Genomic DNA, 19754 nt, shown 5'->3' on the forward strand with positions numbered 1-19754 from the left:
TTTCCTTTCAGAAAGCGTGCCGGAGGATCTCCACCTGCCCTTCTCTGCACCAACAGCTCCTCTGCTCTTGGGAAATAAAGCAGCACGACTGCAGTTCTCTGCTTAGACACTCACCTGAGTTTTGCCCCAAACCAGATGGAACAGCATCAATAAGCAGATTAAATAGCTCAAGCTGGTGATGTTCCCCCCCCCCCTTTTTTTTTTTTAATAAAAAGAGGAAAGAAGGGGTTATTTGATGGCATGGAGAAGTTCACTGAAGACGCTTGTGAACGTTAAGGTGGCTAACCTGAAGAAAAGAGGGGATATCACAGAAGACACCTCTAACGCCTGCGGGGAAGCAGCGCGGCGGGGCAGCCCCAGGGGCCGGCTCGCACCGGGCCCCGCCGGGGCCGGGCCGGCTGGGCAGCCCGGCTGCGCGCCCGGCGCCTCCGGGGCGGGCGGGGCAGGCCCGGGCAGGGCCCCGCTGCGCGGCTTCGTCCCGCCCCTGCGCTGAGCGGCCCCGAGCAGCGGGGGCCGAGCCTGCCAGGCGGCGGGAACGTGGGCCCTCCCCGCCGGGTAACCGAGAGTGGGGAGCTCGGTAGCGGGCCCTGCTGGGGCCGGGCCCCCCGGGGCGCCGGGCGGGGCGGTGGCTCGGGGGGCCGGCGGCTGGAGGTGGGCGGCTGGCTTCCTTGCTGTCCTGGAGCCCCCAGCTCGGGCTTGGGCAGCACTAGGCAGCGCCCTGAGGATCCCACAGCCTTCGGCAAAGCAGAGGAGGGAAGATGGAAACAGTAATGCTGGTACTTTCCCTTTGGGTTCAGGTCCGTTTTCTGGAGGAGAGCGGCAGTGTGTCAGCCTGGCGGGCTGTGCAGGTCACGCTTCTAGCTGCTGGCCGGTGCCAGGCGGCAGGAACGTGCCCTGATGGGATGGGGACAGGCTGCTGCTCGGGCGTCTTGTCTCCTACTGGCCACTCCTGTAGAAAATGAAACGCAGAAGCCCAGAATGCTCTGCAGAAAGCGATTATATGCAAAACCGACAGAAACTTCGAATGCAGTTCAGTTGAAAGGGCAGTAGGCCATGAAACTTCAGGCTGGCAAATGGGACTGCTCTACTGCCAGGGGTCAGAAGCTGTTTGTTGTAGCATAGTTTGTTTTTCCCATATAGGTAATGTAAAACTTGGAAGGATATTTGAGGGACGATGCTGTTTGACGCTGATTTCTCCTGAAATGTAAAGGATTGTTTCCACTTCTGTTGATAGCTTCTGGTGATCTCGCTTACAAAGAGGGATATAATAGCAAAATGCTGTGAGGGAGTTTTTAAAATAATCTTTAGCTGCATTCCCAGCTTTTTTTTTTTTTTTTTTTTTTTTTTTCCCCAGATGATTATCATCCTTCCATTTTTAGCAGTGTAATTTGTTTCTATAGCTACAGGGACAGAGGCAGCAACCAAAACAAGAGAGTAACGCTTGCGGATTTGTGTGGTTAAATCTGTGGGCTCCACTTGATGTTTTCCAACAGTCCCAACTGACTATCAGTGCCAAGAAAACCTCACCTAAAACTCATCCTGCGTCATTTTGTGTAGATGATACAGCCTGAAGTCTACAGGAAAATAAACTTTTTTAAAAGCATCAATTAATTACTTGGTTTAACAGGCAGAGTGAAGCAATGGTACCCTTCAGCAAAGGCAATTAAAACTGGGGCTGCACAGCTGCTTTTGATGCTGAAGGGTGTGAGATTCAACAGCACACCGTGGTTTTTTCAGTTACTTGCACACATTCATTAGGACCTGCTTTTCCAATGTCATTTTCTTGGTGAATACGCAGGATGTGTGGTCTGAGATACAAAATGCAGAGGAATTTTTAGCGGGTTATGTTTCAAAAGAGCTGTAGCCTGGAGGCCTTGTCCTTCAGTGCACTTGGGCTGGGCCATACAAAAATAGATCAGAATTGTTGCGTATGTTTATAACCAATACAAGTGTCAGTTACTCACAGGCAGAAGAGTTTTGCTGGCACTAATGAGGTGAGCAAAATGTGACATGAAGCTCAAGAACTAATTAATATAACTGGAGAGCTGTGGCTGGCAGGATGTGTGTGTAGGTGGTTAGGCTGGGAAGATGGGATTCCTCGGCTGCAGTTTGAAACCTGTGAATTGCTGAGGTCATGTAGGGGATGAAAGGTCTATAAAAAAACCGCAACAAAACACCTCTTGGGTCACCCAAGACTATTAGGCTACTTCTGAATGTGTCTTTTCAGAAGAGTCTTTATAGTTGCATAAACAATTCCTGCGGGTTTCTGGCGTCCGTGCAGAGGCATCCCCAGCAATGAATGCATAGGGATTTGATGTGTTTATTTGTCTCTCTCGGGAGGGTGCCAGCCGCGGGGGTGCGGTCGCTGCTCCGGGGGGACGGCTTCCCCGCCCTCCTCCCCCGCGGCTGCGAGTGTGTGAGGGACGTGCCGGGCCGCCCCGCTCGCCATGGCCGCCCCGAGCCCCGCGCCGCCGGCCCGCGCCCCGCAGCGCCCGCGGGGAGCCAGCTGTGGGCGGCTGCTCTTGGTGTACGTGCCAGGGCTGCGGGTACAGCTGGCGAGCTGGCGGTGCACAGGGACAGCTTCGTGCGCCGACCGCCCCGCAACCGTGAGAGCCCGGAGCGCTCAGCAAAAGGAAGGCGATGTTGATGCTGGATTGCAGTTCAGAGGTGAGGTGCGGGGAAGGTCTTTGTCCCAAATTCTGCCGTTTGTCTTAGCGAACTGTGCACTGCAGCTTGCCCGGGGCTGCCGCTGCAGACGTTGGGGCACTGCCGATGTCGGTCAGTATTTCAGGTTACCAGATGAAAAGCCGAACAAGTCATGCTTGGATTGCTTTTCTCTGTGGAAAGGGGCATTCTCAAGCAACATAAAGGCTCCATGTTCTTAAGGCTTGCCATGAGTTAGACTGGCAATAACTGTGCTTTTTTTTCCTCCCCCCCCATCTTGCTTATTCTAGTCTGGTGGTTTCAGCAATCTGTTCGAGGCAGGAACGAGTGTGAACGCACCTGCAGATGCCTTTGGTCAGTCTCCAGCTCACTTGGCTGCTTGTGGTGGTGAAGCTTTTTTCCTACTTTGGCAACTGCAGACAGGAGCAAATTTGAACCAACAGGTAAAAATACTTAAGTTTTGTTTCCTCCCACTTACAATCTGGCATGTCAGTAAATACAATTTATATGATTAAATTTTATTTTTATTTGAGAGGTTTTATAAACAGAGTTGTATTGCATGAAGTATCTGGGATTGCTTATTTTAGAGTAATTTTATTCTAGCATGAACCAGAAATCCTATCTATATTGCATTAGCTGTTTCATCTGCTACATAGGATGCAATTTTCACACTTACAGTGCTGCATGCAGTGGAAAAAAAACAAACTTAATTCTCTTACACAAATAAGTATTTCTTTTTCCTCTGAATTTTTACCAGTAAACATAAGGATTTTTCCTTTAGGTGTAAAGTTTAATTTGCTGATACCTCTGAGCTGGTAGCAGCAAATTGTTGTTCACAGCAATCACTGGTCAGTGCTGAAAGATGCTGTTAATCAGTGTACAGAGTGTATTCTATATAAATAATATTTTAGAAGGTAAAGGTTAAACAGTGAGTATTGCATGGGACAGTATTTCTACTTTGCTGTGATAAATACACTTAACATTTAATGGCAGTTACTGAGTATAATTTACTACAGTATTTCTTTAATCTCTCTCAGCTTGCAACAAACTAGTAGACAGAGTAACACTTCGTAAACAGTCATGTTGGAGAACAAGATAGCTTCACCCTACTCCCATCAAATAACTTATTAATAACTTATTTTATAAATTGTGTTTTAGGATTGCCTCGGAGAAGCCCCAATTCATAAAGCAGCCAAAGTTGGGAGTTTGGAATGTCTTGCTCTCCTTGTCGCTGGTGATGCCAAAATTGAGTAAGTTGAGCTACATTTATAGTCATTTCAGTAGCAGGGTCAAAGGATACGTGTATTTTACACAGTACTTGTTCAGCGTGCATACTAAGACTGTACATCTAGTCTGACTATAGTCATAAGAGCAGTATTAAAAGGCATATGCTGATGTTTAGTTCCATGATAAAGCCCACCATAGTAACCACTAGGATAATATTCCTGATAATAAGTTCTCTTCTTGTTAGATTTTCCATTCTGACTAAGGCTGCGCTCACCTTCCTCTTGCCTTTGTGATACACTAAGCCAGTCATAGTCTGGTGAAAAATTTATTTTAAAATAACTAGTCCTTACTGCATTTAATACCAGCCTTCTGTGCAAGCAGATCCCCATGCTACCCTTGGCAAGTCTGCGTAGTATTGATTCTTTTTACTTCTGTCTATAGTTACCATTTCATTAATCTTGACCAGTTCTCGCTCATAATAGGTATTCTAATTTAATTGAATGGTTAATGTTAATTCTTTTTTTCAGCTTGTGCAACAACAGGGGACAAACAGCAGCAGATCTTGCACTGGATTATGGCTTTCTGGAATGTGCCAAGTTCCTCACCACAGTTCAGCACACTCAGACAATGAAACTGAGAGGACAGTCTGTCCACTCACTAAGTGACAAATGTGGCCTGCTGAGAGAGGATCCACCTGCACATAAACAAGAAAGTGAAACTAGCAGAGCCATAAGCAGGAAGAGGAGGAGATCAGATGGTGTGTAATATCATTGGTTTGCTACAATGCAGAATATTTTTCTTTTTAAAAAAAATACTTCTGGCTTTTAAATAAATACATTTGGCATTGGATACGTAGCAGTTGGATTTAGAAGCCTTTTACTAAGGATCAGCTTGCACGGGTATTTAAGTTTATGGTCTTGTAAGAAATTGGCAGTGTATGGGAATGCCAGTGAACAGGCTACTTTAACATATGGGAGATAAAAAAAGACATGGAAGGTACTTTTACTGATAGAGTTGCTCACAAAGACAGCCTTTACTAACAGCATGTTTTGATGGCATTAGACACAGACTTACTCTTGGTTTTTTGTATGACAGATCTTCACTCCTTGCTGACAAAAGAAGCAATTTGAAATGCCAAAATGAAATCAAGGGGAGTCCAAATTCTGGAGAAACATGACTGGACTGTGCACTAAGCAGCTGGATGTATGCTGGTACATGGTCTCCTTCTGAGAAGGAGGAAAGCTAATTTATTTTTACTTCTTACAGAAGACTTTTTTTCCTAGAATAGTGGTATTCATAAAATTATAAATAAATGAGCATAGAAAAATCAATTCTCTCATGTTTTTCTTTGTGTAAGTACAAGAAAAAAGTTCATAACATTCAGTACATATGGCCAGTTTTCTCCCACTCCTCTTCTAAAATGCTGTTACCAACAGTTCCAGCAGCAAAGCCTTTCAAGTGATTCATAGTGCACAACACCCCTGGCTATATGAAACCTGAAAGGTAGAGGGCAGTTCATCTTTTTGGCAAGAAAGAATTCCATAAAATAAAAGGACTGGGCATTTAATCTGTAAAAATTTTAGCATAATAAAAAATGCTATATACTTATTCTAGCCAAAATAAAGAGTATTTGTTAATTAAATGTAACAAATACAATTCACAGCATACAACTCTTACTTTTAGAGGTTTCATTTAAAAAAAAATATTCTTAATTTAAATCACTCAAGCAACGTTTCTATTTCAACTGGGTTTTGATTGACTTAAAGCATTATTCTGATAAATAACAAGACAGTTGTATCTAAGCTAGTATTCTAGTTTAGCATCTTCCAGCATAAGAGTGGAATTTAAATAGTTTTTGGTCGTTGAGGTAGACAGAGATTATAGTAAGCATCCTTGTTCCAAAAGTCCGGGCCCTTCCAACCACACCAGCCCTGTCCAAGAAAAAGCAAAATAGCATTTAAATCTGCTACAAATCCTGTTTTTCCTATATACTGCTACTGGATTTATTTTATTTTAGTAATTCTAATCTAAGATGTATGATTTAAATATCTATAGAATGCAATGATACACAATTTCCAGAAAGTTCTCTACATGCCTGGAAAGTCATAAGGGAAGACACTTTATAGCAGAGTCTCTCTCCCCCTTCCTCCCTCCCCACCTCAGCTCAGTTCCTAAAAAGCAGCATCTCTTTTTCCCCACTACCTTCTGCAGCTACAGAGAGCCTAACATTACTCTGAAATTCTTATCATTCTCACAGTTTCCATTTCTCTTGAAGGATCCTTGCCTTCTTTACTAATAGCTGATACTGCAAAGCCAAATGGAGCTCCTGATACAGGAAGCTGTGCTGTTGGTCATGATTTAGCAGAAAAACAGCCAAAGCTCTTAAGTTTGCAGAGTACCACATGATTATATGAGGTGTTTTTGAAGAAGAGCTACAAACTTAACAGTCTACCTCAGTTCTTCCCTGCCACTTTTGATGAGGAAATGAGTTCAGCATGTATTCTATCCTCCTGGACCATTCCTGAGCACTCTGTAACAGCCTTTGGTTCTACGTGTTCTTTGGAAATTGTGTCTTTCTGTATTCATTTCAAGCTCTATCATTACAGGGCTAGTAAAATGTTTCTTCAACAGCTTTTATAGTTAGGCCCAAAAGTACCCAATAATTACATGAAGTCATTGCTATTTGCAATTTGATATGAAGAAGAGAATAAACTGATTACTTAACACTTAGAGGATTATTTCACAGTTTCACAGTTTACTTTTCTGCCCTACATTTACTGTTTTGTAATGTGCTGTGTCATCCCTTTTAGTAGCTTCAAATACAGAAATAACACCACATACCCTTTATTTCTTTTAGGGTTTTCCCATATTTTTCAAAACAGCTCAGTACCTGCCCTTTAAACTTAGTTCAAGGCTTGATTTGAGAATGCCTAGTGCTGGACTTTTAACACAAATTTTAAACAAGTAGTTTCCTTCTCTGTTTCAGAAACACCATTTTACATGCTGAACACATTTTTCTGTTCCATTCAAAATACCAAACACTTTTATTATGTATACTACTGGGTAAGTGGGGAGATGGTTTAATCTAAAGAAAGTAAAGAACAGTTCTTTGTACTTAAACTTTATGTAGTTGCTGCTCCAATGTATGTCCTAAGACACTAAGTTTCAGAAACTTAACAAGTAGCATACATGCAGGTTAACTGGGATCAGAACTTCCTCCATAAGGAATGGAGAAGTCACAAAATGGACAATTTGTATTTGGCTGCACATTATTTGTTTAATGCCAAAATATACGTATACACATACATATGTGCAGATATATATATGTAATGTGCATCACGCCTCACCTTTTCCAAAATAACGTGCAAATCTTCTCCTCCAGTGTAATGTGGGTCTAGAATCAAATATTTTATGTGCCCTGTCATCTCATTCCAAGCCACTCCTAGTATTGTGTGAGCCAAAACACCTCCACCTGAAAGAGAAGGAAAAAAATTGCTAAAAATTTTTCAGTGAGATTAGCTAAATGTACAAGCCTAAAAGTACATCTACACTTTCTACTAACAGATCTGTTTATCAAAATTATTCTGAAACTGACCTACATAAGATTCTTCACATTATAAAACAACACATCTCTACTACAACTAGGGAAGATTACTTATTTTACTTTACTTACTACAACTACAGAATTTACTTCCCAAATTCCTTCCATTGTCACAAGGCAGGTTAAATCCTCAGCACTTCCACCAGATGAAGCAAAGAGTATTTCCAACATTGGTTGTGCTCACTTTGTCTTTGAAGAAACTTAACTGTAGAAAAGGGACCTGGAAAACTTCCAGGTTGTAAAAGGACTGAAATTAGAACAGAAATAACAAATTTCTGGATAGGGGTCACCTGCTGTTTTCTAGTAAGTTCCATCAGTGGATATCAGAAGTAGAGTTGTAACTTCTGACTACTCCTCTTTCTCTATCCTGCAAACAGGGAAAGGGGATATTTTGATGAGCCGAACACAGGTTCACTCTAGCATGTTTCTTTCAGATAAAAAGAATAAAAACTGAGGAGTTTACATCCTTGGGATAATGTAGTAATGACTCCACACAAGACAGGAATTGCAAAAACGATAAGAGAACACCAGCAAAAAACCACCACCACCCAAACCCACTCCAAAACCTAACCTCGGCCCTCCCAACAACAACTAAACTGATCCACAGGAGAGCATTACAGTGAAGGGTAAGTTACAGATGGAAACATCTTTCAATACACGATTCTAAATTCTTGAAATTCAGACAAAAAGGCTGCTTTTGAAAGGTAAATAATATTTCATATGAAAATCTGCACTTCTGGTACCTCTAACTTGCGAGAGTAACACTATCTTTATGGAGCGCGAAATACAGACTGCGAAAATTGCTTATTACATCTGAAATGGATATTTTCAATATTCTTAATTTTCTAAACCACAGCTGTCTTGGAAATAGTGAAATTGAAGTTACAGCTTTCTCATGCACGGCATTTCTTGTGTTACCAACGTTTCATATTATTAAAACTGGTCTTAAAAAGAATTTGGATAATATCCTTCTCTTCAGCGCCAGATAAACACCACTCTTCCATAATGTGAAGTTTTGGGGAGCTGTACAAAACTCTGCTCCTCTGGAGAGAAGTCAGCTCTCGAGTTCTGACTTTAACAGCACTTTCAAAGAACACCATTTTGATTAGCTTTTGTTACCATATTTAATACTGAGCTTGGGAGAAATTCCGAGTGAAAAGATAACAGCTAGACTAAATTGTATAGGTTTTGAGACTCCCTTGGGAAAAGCAACATTTTACATTCATCTACATCTTTGAGTAACTCCTGTACAGTAAACTGAATGAGTTCAAATTGAAATTCAGCATATGGAGGCCACAATTTCACTGGCATTCTTCAATACTCAAGCACTTACCAATCATAACTGGAGTTCCTTCAGTCTTGAAATGATTAGCAAGCTCTCTTCCCTGCAACGCTAGTTCAGAACCCTGGCTAGATAAGGAAAACAACAATAGATTTCTTATCCTCACTAGGCTTAATTCTCTAATTATCTATTATACTCGTTAACTGCATAGTAACTGATCAGAAAGTGACTTAAGGGTTTTTTCTGTGTAAAAATCCTGGGACAATCTGAAAATAAGTTTTTTTAATTTAACAGATTCTGGTTGGGGCAATGAATCTGCTATAAGCCTTGTTGCCACTGGAGCACCTGGAGGCACTTAGCTTCTATAATGTGTCCCATGCTTGTCTCCCAGAGGAGCAGGGACAGCTGGTAAGCCCCAACAGCTCGCACCAAGTAGTTGAAAAACAAACGGGCTACATCTGTGAGGAAGGAGGAGTCTGAAGCAAGGAACTTCATCAAGATAACAAAAATAAGGTATTGATAAAGGTGTTTACAATGACAGCTCTTAAGATAGCTTTTCACAAGCAAGCACTCTACTCAGACCCAAGCTGGCTTTTAAAAATCAAATCTCAAATAACATCAGGAATCTGTTCACAGCAATACTAAGTTTGCTTTGTTATAAATCTCCCTGCTTTCCTTTCCAACTATGGGACCAGCCACAGACAAAATAACCTACATAGAAGAGAGGCGCACACACAACAGATGCACGTACTCTAGGATTCAAAGCTGAAGACATGTCAGATGGAGACTCACATTCCCCTTACTAGACTGACAGTACCACCAAAAGTGGTGACAGAAGCTAGGCAAGGAAATGAATACTAATATTAACAATATCTTGCATTTCTATTTCTCCATATAGTGGTTAACCTTTTGAAAACCCAAAGAAGCCTGTGTGCCTGCTTCTCAGGTTTCCTGGAGAGATGGATTAAATTCAGACAGAACACTAAACTGGAACTCTGGGAAACTCTGCATTTACAGAAATTGATTCAGTACTAGTGTTGCTGGTGAAGCTATGAAGTCTTATTTCCATAAATAGTTAGAGATGCTAGCTGGAAATAAGCCTAAGACAAAAATGACCACTGCCAGTGGCCAGCTGAAAAAGCTGCATGACGTTTGTTCTTCTCGGCATGGGAGTGATGTTGGCTTTTCATAATCCTGAAAAACACTGGTGCTCCCTTGTAGCAGCACTATGAGCAATTCTATCCAGTTCACAAAGGAATCTATTCTATTTTCTTATGTGCAGGAATAAAAACTTTCATACTGGCAGAGCCTGTCACAGCTGCTATAAATAATAGGTGGACCATCTGTAAATATAAGCTCTGGAACAAAAAAGATTAAAATTAACTGTATAAAGCTTTACAAAATATTGAAGAACTGAACTATTTTTCTACCATTAAGAATCACCACCACCATGGTCACATGCTCTTTTAAAAATATTTACAGTAGAAATTACTCTAAATAAACATAACTCATAAGTAGTATGTCATTTGACTAGAATTTTCATACATGCCAAGTTAGTATGTATTATTTATTTCACAATTGTATTTATCCCAAAACATTCAGGGATTTTTGTTTGTCCGCTTAAATGATAAAAATGCAGTAATTTTACTTCTGGCAATGCTGAACATGATTTTTTTTCTCCTAAATGTATTTGTAGGGTTCTTTATTGTGTATGAGAATATCAGATTGTCACAAAGGAAACAAATTCTCTTTTTTTAATATATCACACAAACCTAGAAAAGAGAACACTATTTCCAGGCTGCTCAGTAGTTTGCCTCAGCCCTAAACTGATGGGTTAGCTCTGTGGATGCATTAATAATTTACTGCCAGTGTGCATCCAGTTAATTTTGACTGCCAGACTGTGTGCTTGCTTCAAAAGTTACGTTTGTGGTTCAAAGGAACAGGCCAAATTCCACATCAGTGTGTATATCGTTAAGCAATTTATAGCAACTGCAAACTGGAACCCCAAGCCCACAAGAATTTTAGCAACACCTTCATTTGTAAGCACTTAGTGCAACCAAAGGCAGGAGTATGGAGTTTACGACCAAGGAATCCCTAAAAGATTACTGTCTCTATTATCTTAGAATCACAGAATGCCAGGTTGAAAGGGACCTCGGGGATCATCTGGTCCAACCTTTATCCCACGTACTAGAAGTTGCATTTTAAGGCACTCAGTCTTATTAACGTTTACTGAGCTATTAAAGAGGTACTGATTCTTACCTTACAAATAGTATTCTTGATGTTATTCCAAAAAGCTGATTCAAAACCAGCTGTACCTCAATGGAACCAATCCATTGCCGCGACCCAACAAATGCTGCAGGCTTGTCTCCAGCATCAACCAGTGCCTTTGCAACATCATGAGGAAGAATGAAAAAAAAAGTCAACAACCTAGAGTAGGCAATTCCACCACTTCCTGTGAGTAAAGTTGGTTTATGTATATGGAACATGTTTTGAACCTAGCTGGTCAAAACCAGACAAATGGATGTCAAATTCATTCATCATGGTTCTGTTTTGGAAATGTCACTTGAACACTAACACAGACAGTATGCCTACAAGCATATATAACCCCAGGTCCCAGATTTCAAGCTGGGATGGCGAGCACTCAGCTGTCTAATAATGGAGTGCATAATTTCTACTGCAGAATCCACTTCACAGACTGAACTATCTGGATTCCTGCTGAAAGCATCTCTGAAAAGGATCCATAAAATGGTGCTCTGAGGAAGAGGCCACTGAAATACACTGAGGGTTGTGATTTATTTTAGACGCTTCTCCATTCTGAGGCTTACATGTTACATGCAGCACTTGAAAGGGGCCTCTTCTGCCCACAAAGTCTCCCAAAGGCTACTACCCTCCCCCAAATGCCTAAAAATACTTCAGGAGTGCATGGACTTCAGTTGCTCTCAGATGTGGACTGAGAAATGCTCAGGAAATTCAGTTTTAACTTTAGTACTAATATCCCTGCTAAACATCAAAGTTGTTTTATGGGCTGAATCAAACTTTGCTAAAAATATTCAGTAAATAAATATAACACAAAGAATTAGTTTTAGAAGTCTGAAGATAATTGCAGTATTTCTTGCTAGGCATACAGTATTAGCTACCCAAGCCTACAGTTTTTCTTCAGTGCATGACCAGAAATGAAGGTATTCAGGTATGCATTTGAACACACAATAGAAGAAACAATGAAGCAGAGTTCAGGAAACAGGGAAAGCCCTCTACTCTCAAAGGCAAACTTGCAAAAGAAAACAGTAAATACATGCATAGCATCTAGAGACTAAACCAGCTGTCACTGAAGACAAAAAACAATTTAAAAATTTATTTTAACATGACACATTGGGTTCTTTGCTTTCTTTCATTTGGCAAAACCAGTAAAAAATGTCATAATCTAAGCTTCCAATAGAACATTAACCCAAGGAAATACTTAGATTACTATTTTAAAGAATCTTACTTGTACAGATAATGTCACCAGACAATGATAAACATTTGGAGACAGACCTCCTATAATAAACTTGCTAAAAATAGTAACTCAGAAATACTATAGTTTAATTTAAGAGATACATTAAAAATACCACACAAATCTGAAGTCCAAAATATATTAACTTGGTATTTAAAAAATAACCAATACAAACTTTTCTAGACAAATATGCATAACAAAATTCATCTGCTTCAATGTTGTGTACCTGTTGAATTTCCTTATGTGTTGGTACAGGTGCATCAATGTAACCTTGGTGCTTGAACCAAGAACAGATGGTCTGCAAAGACCGATACGCACAGCCCCAACCACTGTCGTCAATCCGATCCTGCATATAGTGGTGGTAACTATATACACCATGGACTAAGTAAACCTGCACAGAATGAGAGAATAGAAGTGCATCTGATTACACTTGCCTCAGTTTTCAGAGAAGTTATATGACTTGTCACTTGCACTGGAAAAGCTTTCAGTTGGGGATTGCCAGCCTTTAGAAGAAGGGAAGGTTGTTATTCACACATGATTATTCTTCCTGTTTTTTGTGTCCTAAACTTATCCATTCTTATCCTCATTTTGAGAAAAAGTCAAGATACACACTAAAAACATGCACACCCTTTTCCACAAAAAGGCAATTTCTTTGGGACAAACAGGGCTAAAGCAATGCCATTTTGAGCAGAGAATCCCTTTTGCTTAAAAAGCCAAGTCTGTTACTTGGCTCTCTCTCATCTGTACAATATTGACGGTCTAAATTACTTCCTTTAACAACTCTCAAGAAAAAACCCACAAACCACAACAAAAAAACAACAAACAAAACTTTCTTACAAATGTTTGAGTTCAAACTTACCATTCCAGACTCTGTACCAGGTGCATTAAGATGTAAATGTGGATTTCTTAGATAGCCATCTTTATATGGTTCATCTGGAAAGTGATAAGCATTTGCTCTCTTGAAATATGGTCTGTCACAAGGCAGACTGAATAACCCATGTAATTCCTACATGTAAGTTAGAATAAAAGTAAAGAGCACAATTTAAAAAAACACATTGTAAATAGCAATAGAAACATTAACGATTTTAAGAATATAGTTTAGTAAATTTAATTAAGCAGATTTTAATATATTAATATTCAACATGTATGTTTACTATGAGATCTCACCTCTCCAAGGCAGCTCCGGCAGGCTTACCTCCTATCTAAAGGACCCACTATTTTATGCAGACCTGTTAAATAACACCTGCCACTGGAGCCCCGCTGAAGATACCATGAGTGACAAGTATCTTAGGAAAGTACAGTAAAATACACCATAACAGAAAAAAATTACAGTTTTATCTATGTAGCAGTGTAGATGTACACACTCTGAATTTTTATGTTCACTAATACTCAAGACATGCAATTACTACATATTGAGACAAAGTGAAGATACTGAGCTTATGGTTTAAGCAGATTCAGACTACTTCTGTATCTCTTAAGCACTGTTTACAGCACAGCAGCCACATTTAAAGAGATACATTGTCTTAATTCGCAGAGCTTAGGAGTGACAGACGCGAAAAGACCAGCTAGGATAATGTGTGCAACACAGGTAATAAATGACCCAACACTGAACATTAGCTACAGTAACACCTAGCAGTCAATGGAAAAGAGTGAACACAATACAGAAAATAGGCAAGACTTTAATGTGTCACCATGCCCCAGGCCTCTGCAAGTACAAGGAACAGATGAGGTTTTATATACCCAGTAATGCTTCTCATGGAAGAAGAAACTGAAAAATCCCCATGGCTTCTACACCTCTAAGGCAGCAGCAACTCCCACTGTGTAACTGTGACCTGAACTGGTATCTGCCAGGTACACATCTCAATCTGAGAGGACTGCCAGCTCAGAACATTTTCCCATCACATCAATATTCCTTTTTCTATATGTCCCAACCCAGGAGGCAAAAAACAAACAAAAGCTAGCTGAGGCTGGTCAGCTGTAAGTCACAAAGAACTGCCCTCCCCTAAACAAACAAAAAACCCAGCAACACATAACCCCAAGAAACCAAAACAAGCAAAATAACCCCAGCCCTGACCTTCCCAGGACAGTGTTAAAGCATGAAAGTAGTAACATGCTACAAGTAATCTGATGTTCTACCACTGAAATGAAGAAATTCAAAGAATACAGTATCAGAAGTATAATTTAGATAAAACCTATCTAAGCCGAACCCTGTGTAGCTTTAAAATTTCTTTTGTTTCCTTACAAATATGAAATCTGGTGCTTTTTACAAAATAGCTTCTAGTAAATCAAGCTCCCACATTCAGTACACTGTTTCAATTATAATAAAAATAAATTTAAAAAATAGCAGTACATGCCAATATTTACATCAGCTAAAAGCTTTATCACGACTTCAGTTAAAAGAATAATAATAAAATATTTTTTAAAAATTAGGCTCTGCTTGCATTTGTTGGCTTTACCTTTCTGTAACTTTCCAGTTGATCATCTGGAATACCTATAGGATATGAGATGGTTACAAGATCATTTTTCCCTGGTAACATAAAATGAAATTGTTCTGGTACGACAATTGATGTTCCCTTCATGTATTTCATGATACATCTCTCCATGTCAGTTAATTGCCTGTGAATTGCTTTCACCAGGAGATTTTGTACCCTGCAAAGTGAAAGGGAGAATATTTAAGAAGTAGAACAATGATGATGGACCTTTCCTCCCATAGCTCTGATAGTTACAAAAATATACACATATTTGCAGCTGGTCTGATGAGCTTACAACTTCCATGCTTCACTCGCAGACAGAGAGAACCTCCCTCTGCTTTACTCAAAGCAGGTCTGCATACAGAAATGACCCTAGTGACTCAACCCTCCAAAGTGCAGGTATTCTGGTCTTGTATCAGAAACACAACCATTCGGAGCATATGCCAAAAGAAAAGTTAAATATTTGACTACATGGGGGTTTTATTACATTTTATCTATCCCATTTAGCATTCTTTGGAGTAAAAGCCTATGGATAAAAGGCAGGGAAAAAATACAGAGGAAGACTGTAATGTTTTCCACATTCACCTACGCAGCTGCAGCCACTGACACAGCACTAAGGTTACAAAGACTCATCATATACATCCTAACTCACACTTTTATACACACTCACATACTTCCAATAATTTTTTAAAAACATTTTCTTGACTTTCTCAATTCCTTGCTAAGCTATGGTTACAAGCTATCAAATCTACCAGACACTGATAAAATAATTTTTTGTAGCTAGCACAAGGATTGTGTCTCATGATTACTGCACTTAACAGCAATCTACATGAGCTTTTATTATTTACACAGTTAAACTCCATTACAAAAATACTATATGGTACTCCACTAAACTGATTAATGATATAGCTTACCTTCCTTATGTCAAGAAAAAGCGGAAACTAAGCTGAAAAATTACAAGTTCAGGATAACACTTACTTTCCCCATGTTTCTTCTGGAGAAACAGATACAACAACATCAACTGGTAACGTCATGTTAATGTAGTGGTGTTCCTTATTTTCCCTCTCAATGACTGGAGCCAAAGCAGGTAATGAAGATGTCATTTCCAACATGAGGTCTATATTGACTATCTGCTGCTGCTAAGAATAAAGACATCAGTAGTATATCTCCAAAAGCACGTGCACCAAGAAGGCAAAAGTAAGACTAACTAGATACTTGGTATCAAATTCCATAATGAAATACTTGAGTTAAAAAAGAAGCTTAGTAATGTTAAAGAGACACTTCCACATGCTGATCTACTGTAGCTGGATCTCTGCATTCACACTGAATCTCAACGACTTTCAAAGGATTCTTTTAAATTATATCAATATTTACTGATGTTCAGAACAGCCTAGTGAGAACAGACCTAAAAATGTTGAAATGATAGGTTTTCTTATATAATTTATCTGTGTGGTGAGGCACATACCGTATCTTGTAACTTTCTATCCTTTTTTTTGCCAAGCTTTCGTTTGGTCTCATCATCTGGATCAAATCTGAAGTATCAACAGAAAGAGAAATTTCTGTAAGATGAAATTAATTGCTTTTTTAAAAAAAATAATTTAAACATACTCACTGTATAAATCGTCTTATCTCCTTGCAAGCAGAATCATCAGTCAGCTCTGGAACAGTGTTCATACCACTGTTAGGCCACACATAGAGCGAACTGTGGCAAATTCTTAATACAAGAACATCCGAGGACAGTTTATTTGCAAGATCGCTGAAAACATATCCTAATGCCTTTTTTGTTGATGCCTCTGAAACACAATAAAGAAACAATTAGCCTAGAAAATTCCCTCACTTTTGTTACAGCTACTGGGATTTATTTTATTTTTAAATGAATACGTTTTGACTTGGAATAAAAACCTAAGTGATGTTACAATGAGAAAATTGGCTATATCAACAAAAACTGAGATAAGATTTCACTTAGCTGGTCTGTCTCAGATATTCAAACTCACACCTGCTTGAACAAAAGCAGTTTCTCTCAGATGCTGCCAAATAGAAAGAGCTGAACAAATGACAGAAGAAAAACCTGCACTGCAGTTGATACATCAATAACTCTTAACCAAGCCAGCAGCTGCAAATGAACTTCTACATACAGAAAAACTTCTGCATATGGTTGTATTTAAGTCTTTTGAGTAAATCCTGGAAAAAATTTTGAGTCCCATGTTTCTGACTTCTTACCATTATTCAGAAATACAAACGAAAGTCATACTAAATTTTTGGAAAAGCAGGGCCTACACTCCAGTTGCAGACAAAATTTTGGCCAACATAAACGTATAACCATAAGCCACACTCTGGTGAGCCTGAATCTTTATTACCAGTTGTCTTTCAGAGCTTGTTTTGACTTCTTAGGTTTCACCCCCTTCTTTCAACCTGAACCAGTACTAGATGTGACAGAGAAACTTTTGCACATAACCAGCATTGTTTTCCTCAGTGGGGAGATTACAAACCATTACTTTTAATGCAACAAGTTATACAAAGCCTAACAAGCCATCAAAGACTATGCTGAATTGTATTTCTTTAATGCTTTAACTTAGATTTGGCCACTATTAGTTGACTTTTGCACTAGAAGTCTGTAAAATCTACAGTATTAGAAAAATCAAACAAAACCTAATACATTTAGCTGAATTTCCTTCAAAAGAAAAATCTCCATGGCCAGTGACAGCCTTGAGCAGACTTTCAGAAATGAATGCTACATTACTGTAAAAATGTGAGACTAGAGTAGGCTCTTAATGCCATATGGTCTAGTCCCTTGTTATCACATGGAATTACAATACCCAGTCCCACCTAAGTTCAGTTGAGTAACTAGTTAGCTTGCTCATCTTCTCTACTGCTCCAGAAAGACTGGACCACAATCTCAAAATGACATTATTAATGTAATCCTGTATAAACAAATTCATTGTCATTAAGTTTTTCTCTGTTCGCTTAGAATTTCAGAGTCAACTCTGGATTCAAACTGAAAAGTGATCACAATACCGTGTTTGTAAGTAGGAAAAATACGTAAATAAAATGACCTAACGTTCACTTAGGCAGTTTAAGCTTAACATTAAAACATAACAAATGATGAAAAAAGACTACCAGAATCTCAATGGAGGTAAAGAATAACATATTTTGCTTTAATCTTTACAGGTTTGGGAATAAGCACTTCCAGCAATATGTCAAGAAAATAAACATAACCAGTTAGTTAATAAAAGGTTATTTATTTTAACGTTAAGAAATCTACTATAGTCTTATAGACACACCATCAGTAGTTGCTATCTGAAATGCAAGATCCAATCCTCCTCTTATTCTAAAGAGTATGTCCATAGCTTCCAGAATTACCTAAGAAGAAAAAAAGCAGTGAAATTGAGGAGCTGTTTCAACATGCTTTCTCTCAAGTTACAATTGTTATTATATGACAGTGTGTAAGCACATCAGTAATTACTGCAGTGGCTCAGGGTATGAAAGGCCAATGAATAAACTGGGACCTGAGTGCCACAGCAGCACTAAGCTGCTGGAGCCAGTACCGCAATTACCTGGGTGCTGCTACAAACACAAATTCTTAAACCACATTTCCTACCTAAACTAGAAAGTCTTAGTTCTATATTTTGCCCATTTAGAAAGATTTTTGGGTAAAATGTAATAATTTCTCATTGTTTCAATCCAAATGTCATTTTTCCCATCTTATGAGTCATCTTCCAATTCAAGTAAACCAAGGACTGCTCTGAGCATTAGAGCAGACAGGTAATTACACACATCTGAAAACGTGCATTCATCTTGGTTAGGAAATCACAGCTTCAGGGAAAGAAAAGGGGGCCACAACCTCTAGAACCGAGGCTGAGATCTACATCTGACAGAAGAGCTGTGCTGTGTGTCAGCACAGACAGCACCCAGTTGCTTCTTTGCCCTTCCAAAGTCCCTGCTTTGTGTTCCCACAACTGCTTGCTGCAGACATTTTCACATGAACTTCAACAAAGAACTCATCCAGGTGGAAAACTACCTTTTTATTGAGAGGAAACTTTTTCAGCCAGATCAATTCCGGGTCAAGTTCAACGTAGCATCACAACAACAGTTGTGCAAGTACAGAGAGGAACAAAGGGTGACAGCTCAGAAGACGGTGGGTATTGCTCAGTCTAACAGTCCACAAAATAAATGCTTCACAACCTAAATCTCTCTAAAAAACCCACCAAGACCCTGTAAATATAATTGCACTCAAACCCTTTGGAAAGACTTACCCTTTAACTGTTTGCTTAAAAGGTATGGGAAACTTCCAGGTGCAACGATATCACTGCTATCACTATTCGTGAAATAAAAGAATCAAAACATAGGACTGGTTTTCCTTCCATCGAAAGTATTCTAAGCAGAAATATAAAAGAACATATGCATGGCTGATGAAAATACAAGCATCTACACTTTTAGCTCTGGCCAAAGGATATTCATGTTTCCGTAATTCTGGGGCGCCAAACTTCACTCCAAGAATAAGGCAAGACGGCAGTGCCTGAAATTCCCGGTCACGAACGGGAGCAGAGCTCTGCGAAAGGAGTACGACCGGATTCCGCCTTTCGCTAGCAGCTGCTAAGGACGAAAAGCGCTTCCCACCCGACGGACGCTGCAGCCTGAGCCCCCCAAGGCCCCCGCCGGGGGAACCTCGCACCCCGCGCTGCCCCAGGGGCTTCCACGCCTCCCCTCGAGGCGCCGGGGGCGGCTGGAGGCCCAAGCGCCGCGGCGGAGCACCCACCCGCCGGCGGGCAGGACGGCCCCGGCCCCGGCCGCCCCGCTGGCCGGAGGCAGCAGCGGGGGCCCCGCAGGACGAGCCCCCGCCCCGCTGAGGCCGGATCCCCGCGCCGCGCGCCCCGGGAGGGGCGGACTCACCACGTCCCTCAGCGCCGCGGGGGCCGCGCACGCCCGCATCGCGCACGCGCACGCCCGCATCGCGCACGCGCACGCCCGCATCGCGCACGCGCACGCCCGCATCCCGGTTCCCCCACCCCAGCCGGCGCA

General features: G+C 40.5%; 2 protein-coding genes across 9 annotated transcripts; one reads left to right on the top strand and one right to left on the bottom strand.

The window, feature by feature from the left end:
* The first annotated feature begins 734 nt into the window (after positions 1 to 734).
* ANKRD37 (ankyrin repeat domain 37) lies at positions 735 to 5222 on the top strand. Of its 4 annotated transcripts, none has more exons than XM_051618200.1 (5): positions 735 to 797; positions 2955 to 3107; positions 3823 to 3914; positions 4419 to 4648; positions 4987 to 5222. In XM_051618200.1, the coding sequence occupies exons 1-5, from the start codon at positions 759 to 761 to the stop codon at positions 5019 to 5021; spliced, it is 549 nt and encodes a 182-aa protein (XP_051474160.1). In that variant the 5' UTR covers positions 735 to 758; the 3' UTR covers positions 5022 to 5222. The 4 variants fall into 4 exon arrangements, with proteins under 4 accessions (XP_051474160.1, XP_051474162.1, XP_051474163.1 ...); XM_051618202.1 differs by having other exon boundaries at positions 735 to 776; XM_051618201.1 differs by lacking the exon at positions 735 to 797 and adding an exon at positions 2463 to 2667.
* UFSP2 (UFM1 specific peptidase 2) lies at positions 3162 to 19689 on the bottom strand. 5 transcript variants are annotated; one of them, XM_051618197.1, is made up of 13 exons: positions 19626 to 19689; positions 18989 to 19109; positions 18017 to 18095; positions 16348 to 16528; positions 16201 to 16267; positions 15714 to 15874; positions 14721 to 14913; positions 13124 to 13270; positions 12491 to 12655; positions 11034 to 11158; positions 8826 to 8902; positions 7239 to 7363; positions 3162 to 5822 (listed from the first exon to the last, which is right to left on the bottom strand). In XM_051618197.1, the coding sequence occupies exons 3-13, from the start codon at positions 18078 to 18080 to the stop codon at positions 5736 to 5738; spliced, it is 1392 nt and encodes a 463-aa protein (XP_051474157.1). In that variant the 5' UTR covers positions 18081 to 18095; positions 18989 to 19109; positions 19626 to 19689; the 3' UTR covers positions 3162 to 5735. The 5 variants fall into 5 exon arrangements, 3 of the variants coding, with proteins under 3 accessions (XP_051474157.1, XP_051474158.1, XP_051474159.1); XM_051618198.1 differs by having other exon boundaries at positions 18989 to 19050; positions 19626 to 19672; XM_051618199.1 differs by lacking the exon at positions 19626 to 19689 and having other exon boundaries at positions 15714 to 15871; positions 18989 to 19504.
* Between the last annotated feature and the right edge of the window lie 65 nt (positions 19690 to 19754).

This window comes from Apus apus, chromosome 4, assembly GCF_020740795.1.
Source record: "Apus apus isolate bApuApu2 chromosome 4, bApuApu2.pri.cur, whole genome shotgun sequence".
Classification (NCBI taxonomy): domain Eukaryota; kingdom Metazoa; phylum Chordata; class Aves; order Apodiformes; family Apodidae; genus Apus; species Apus apus.

Bases quoted from the DNA above. Each gene is read 5' to 3' on its own strand.
- UFSP2 (XM_051618197.1), bottom strand. From the start codon at position 18,080: ATGGACATACTCTTTAGAATAAGAGGAGGATTGGATCTTGCATTTCAG. The intron at 16,529-18,016 runs GTGTGTCTATAA...ATTGTGTTTCAG, and splicing joins TCAGATAGCAACTACTGATG to AGGCATCAACAAAAAAGGCA. The intron at 14,914-15,713 runs GTAAGTGTTATC...TTCACTTTGCAG, and splicing joins CCAGAAGAAACATGGGGAAA to GGTACAAAATCTCCTGGTGA.
- ANKRD37 (XM_051618200.1), top strand. From the start codon at position 759: ATGGAAACAGTAATGCTGGTACTTTCCCTTTGGGTTCAG. The intron at 798-2,954 runs GTCCGTTTTCTG...TGCTTATTCTAG, and splicing joins TACTTTCCCTTTGGGTTCAG to TCTGGTGGTTTCAGCAATCT. The intron at 3,108-3,822 runs GTAAAAATACTT...ATTGTGTTTTAG, and splicing joins GAGCAAATTTGAACCAACAG to GATTGCCTCGGAGAAGCCCC.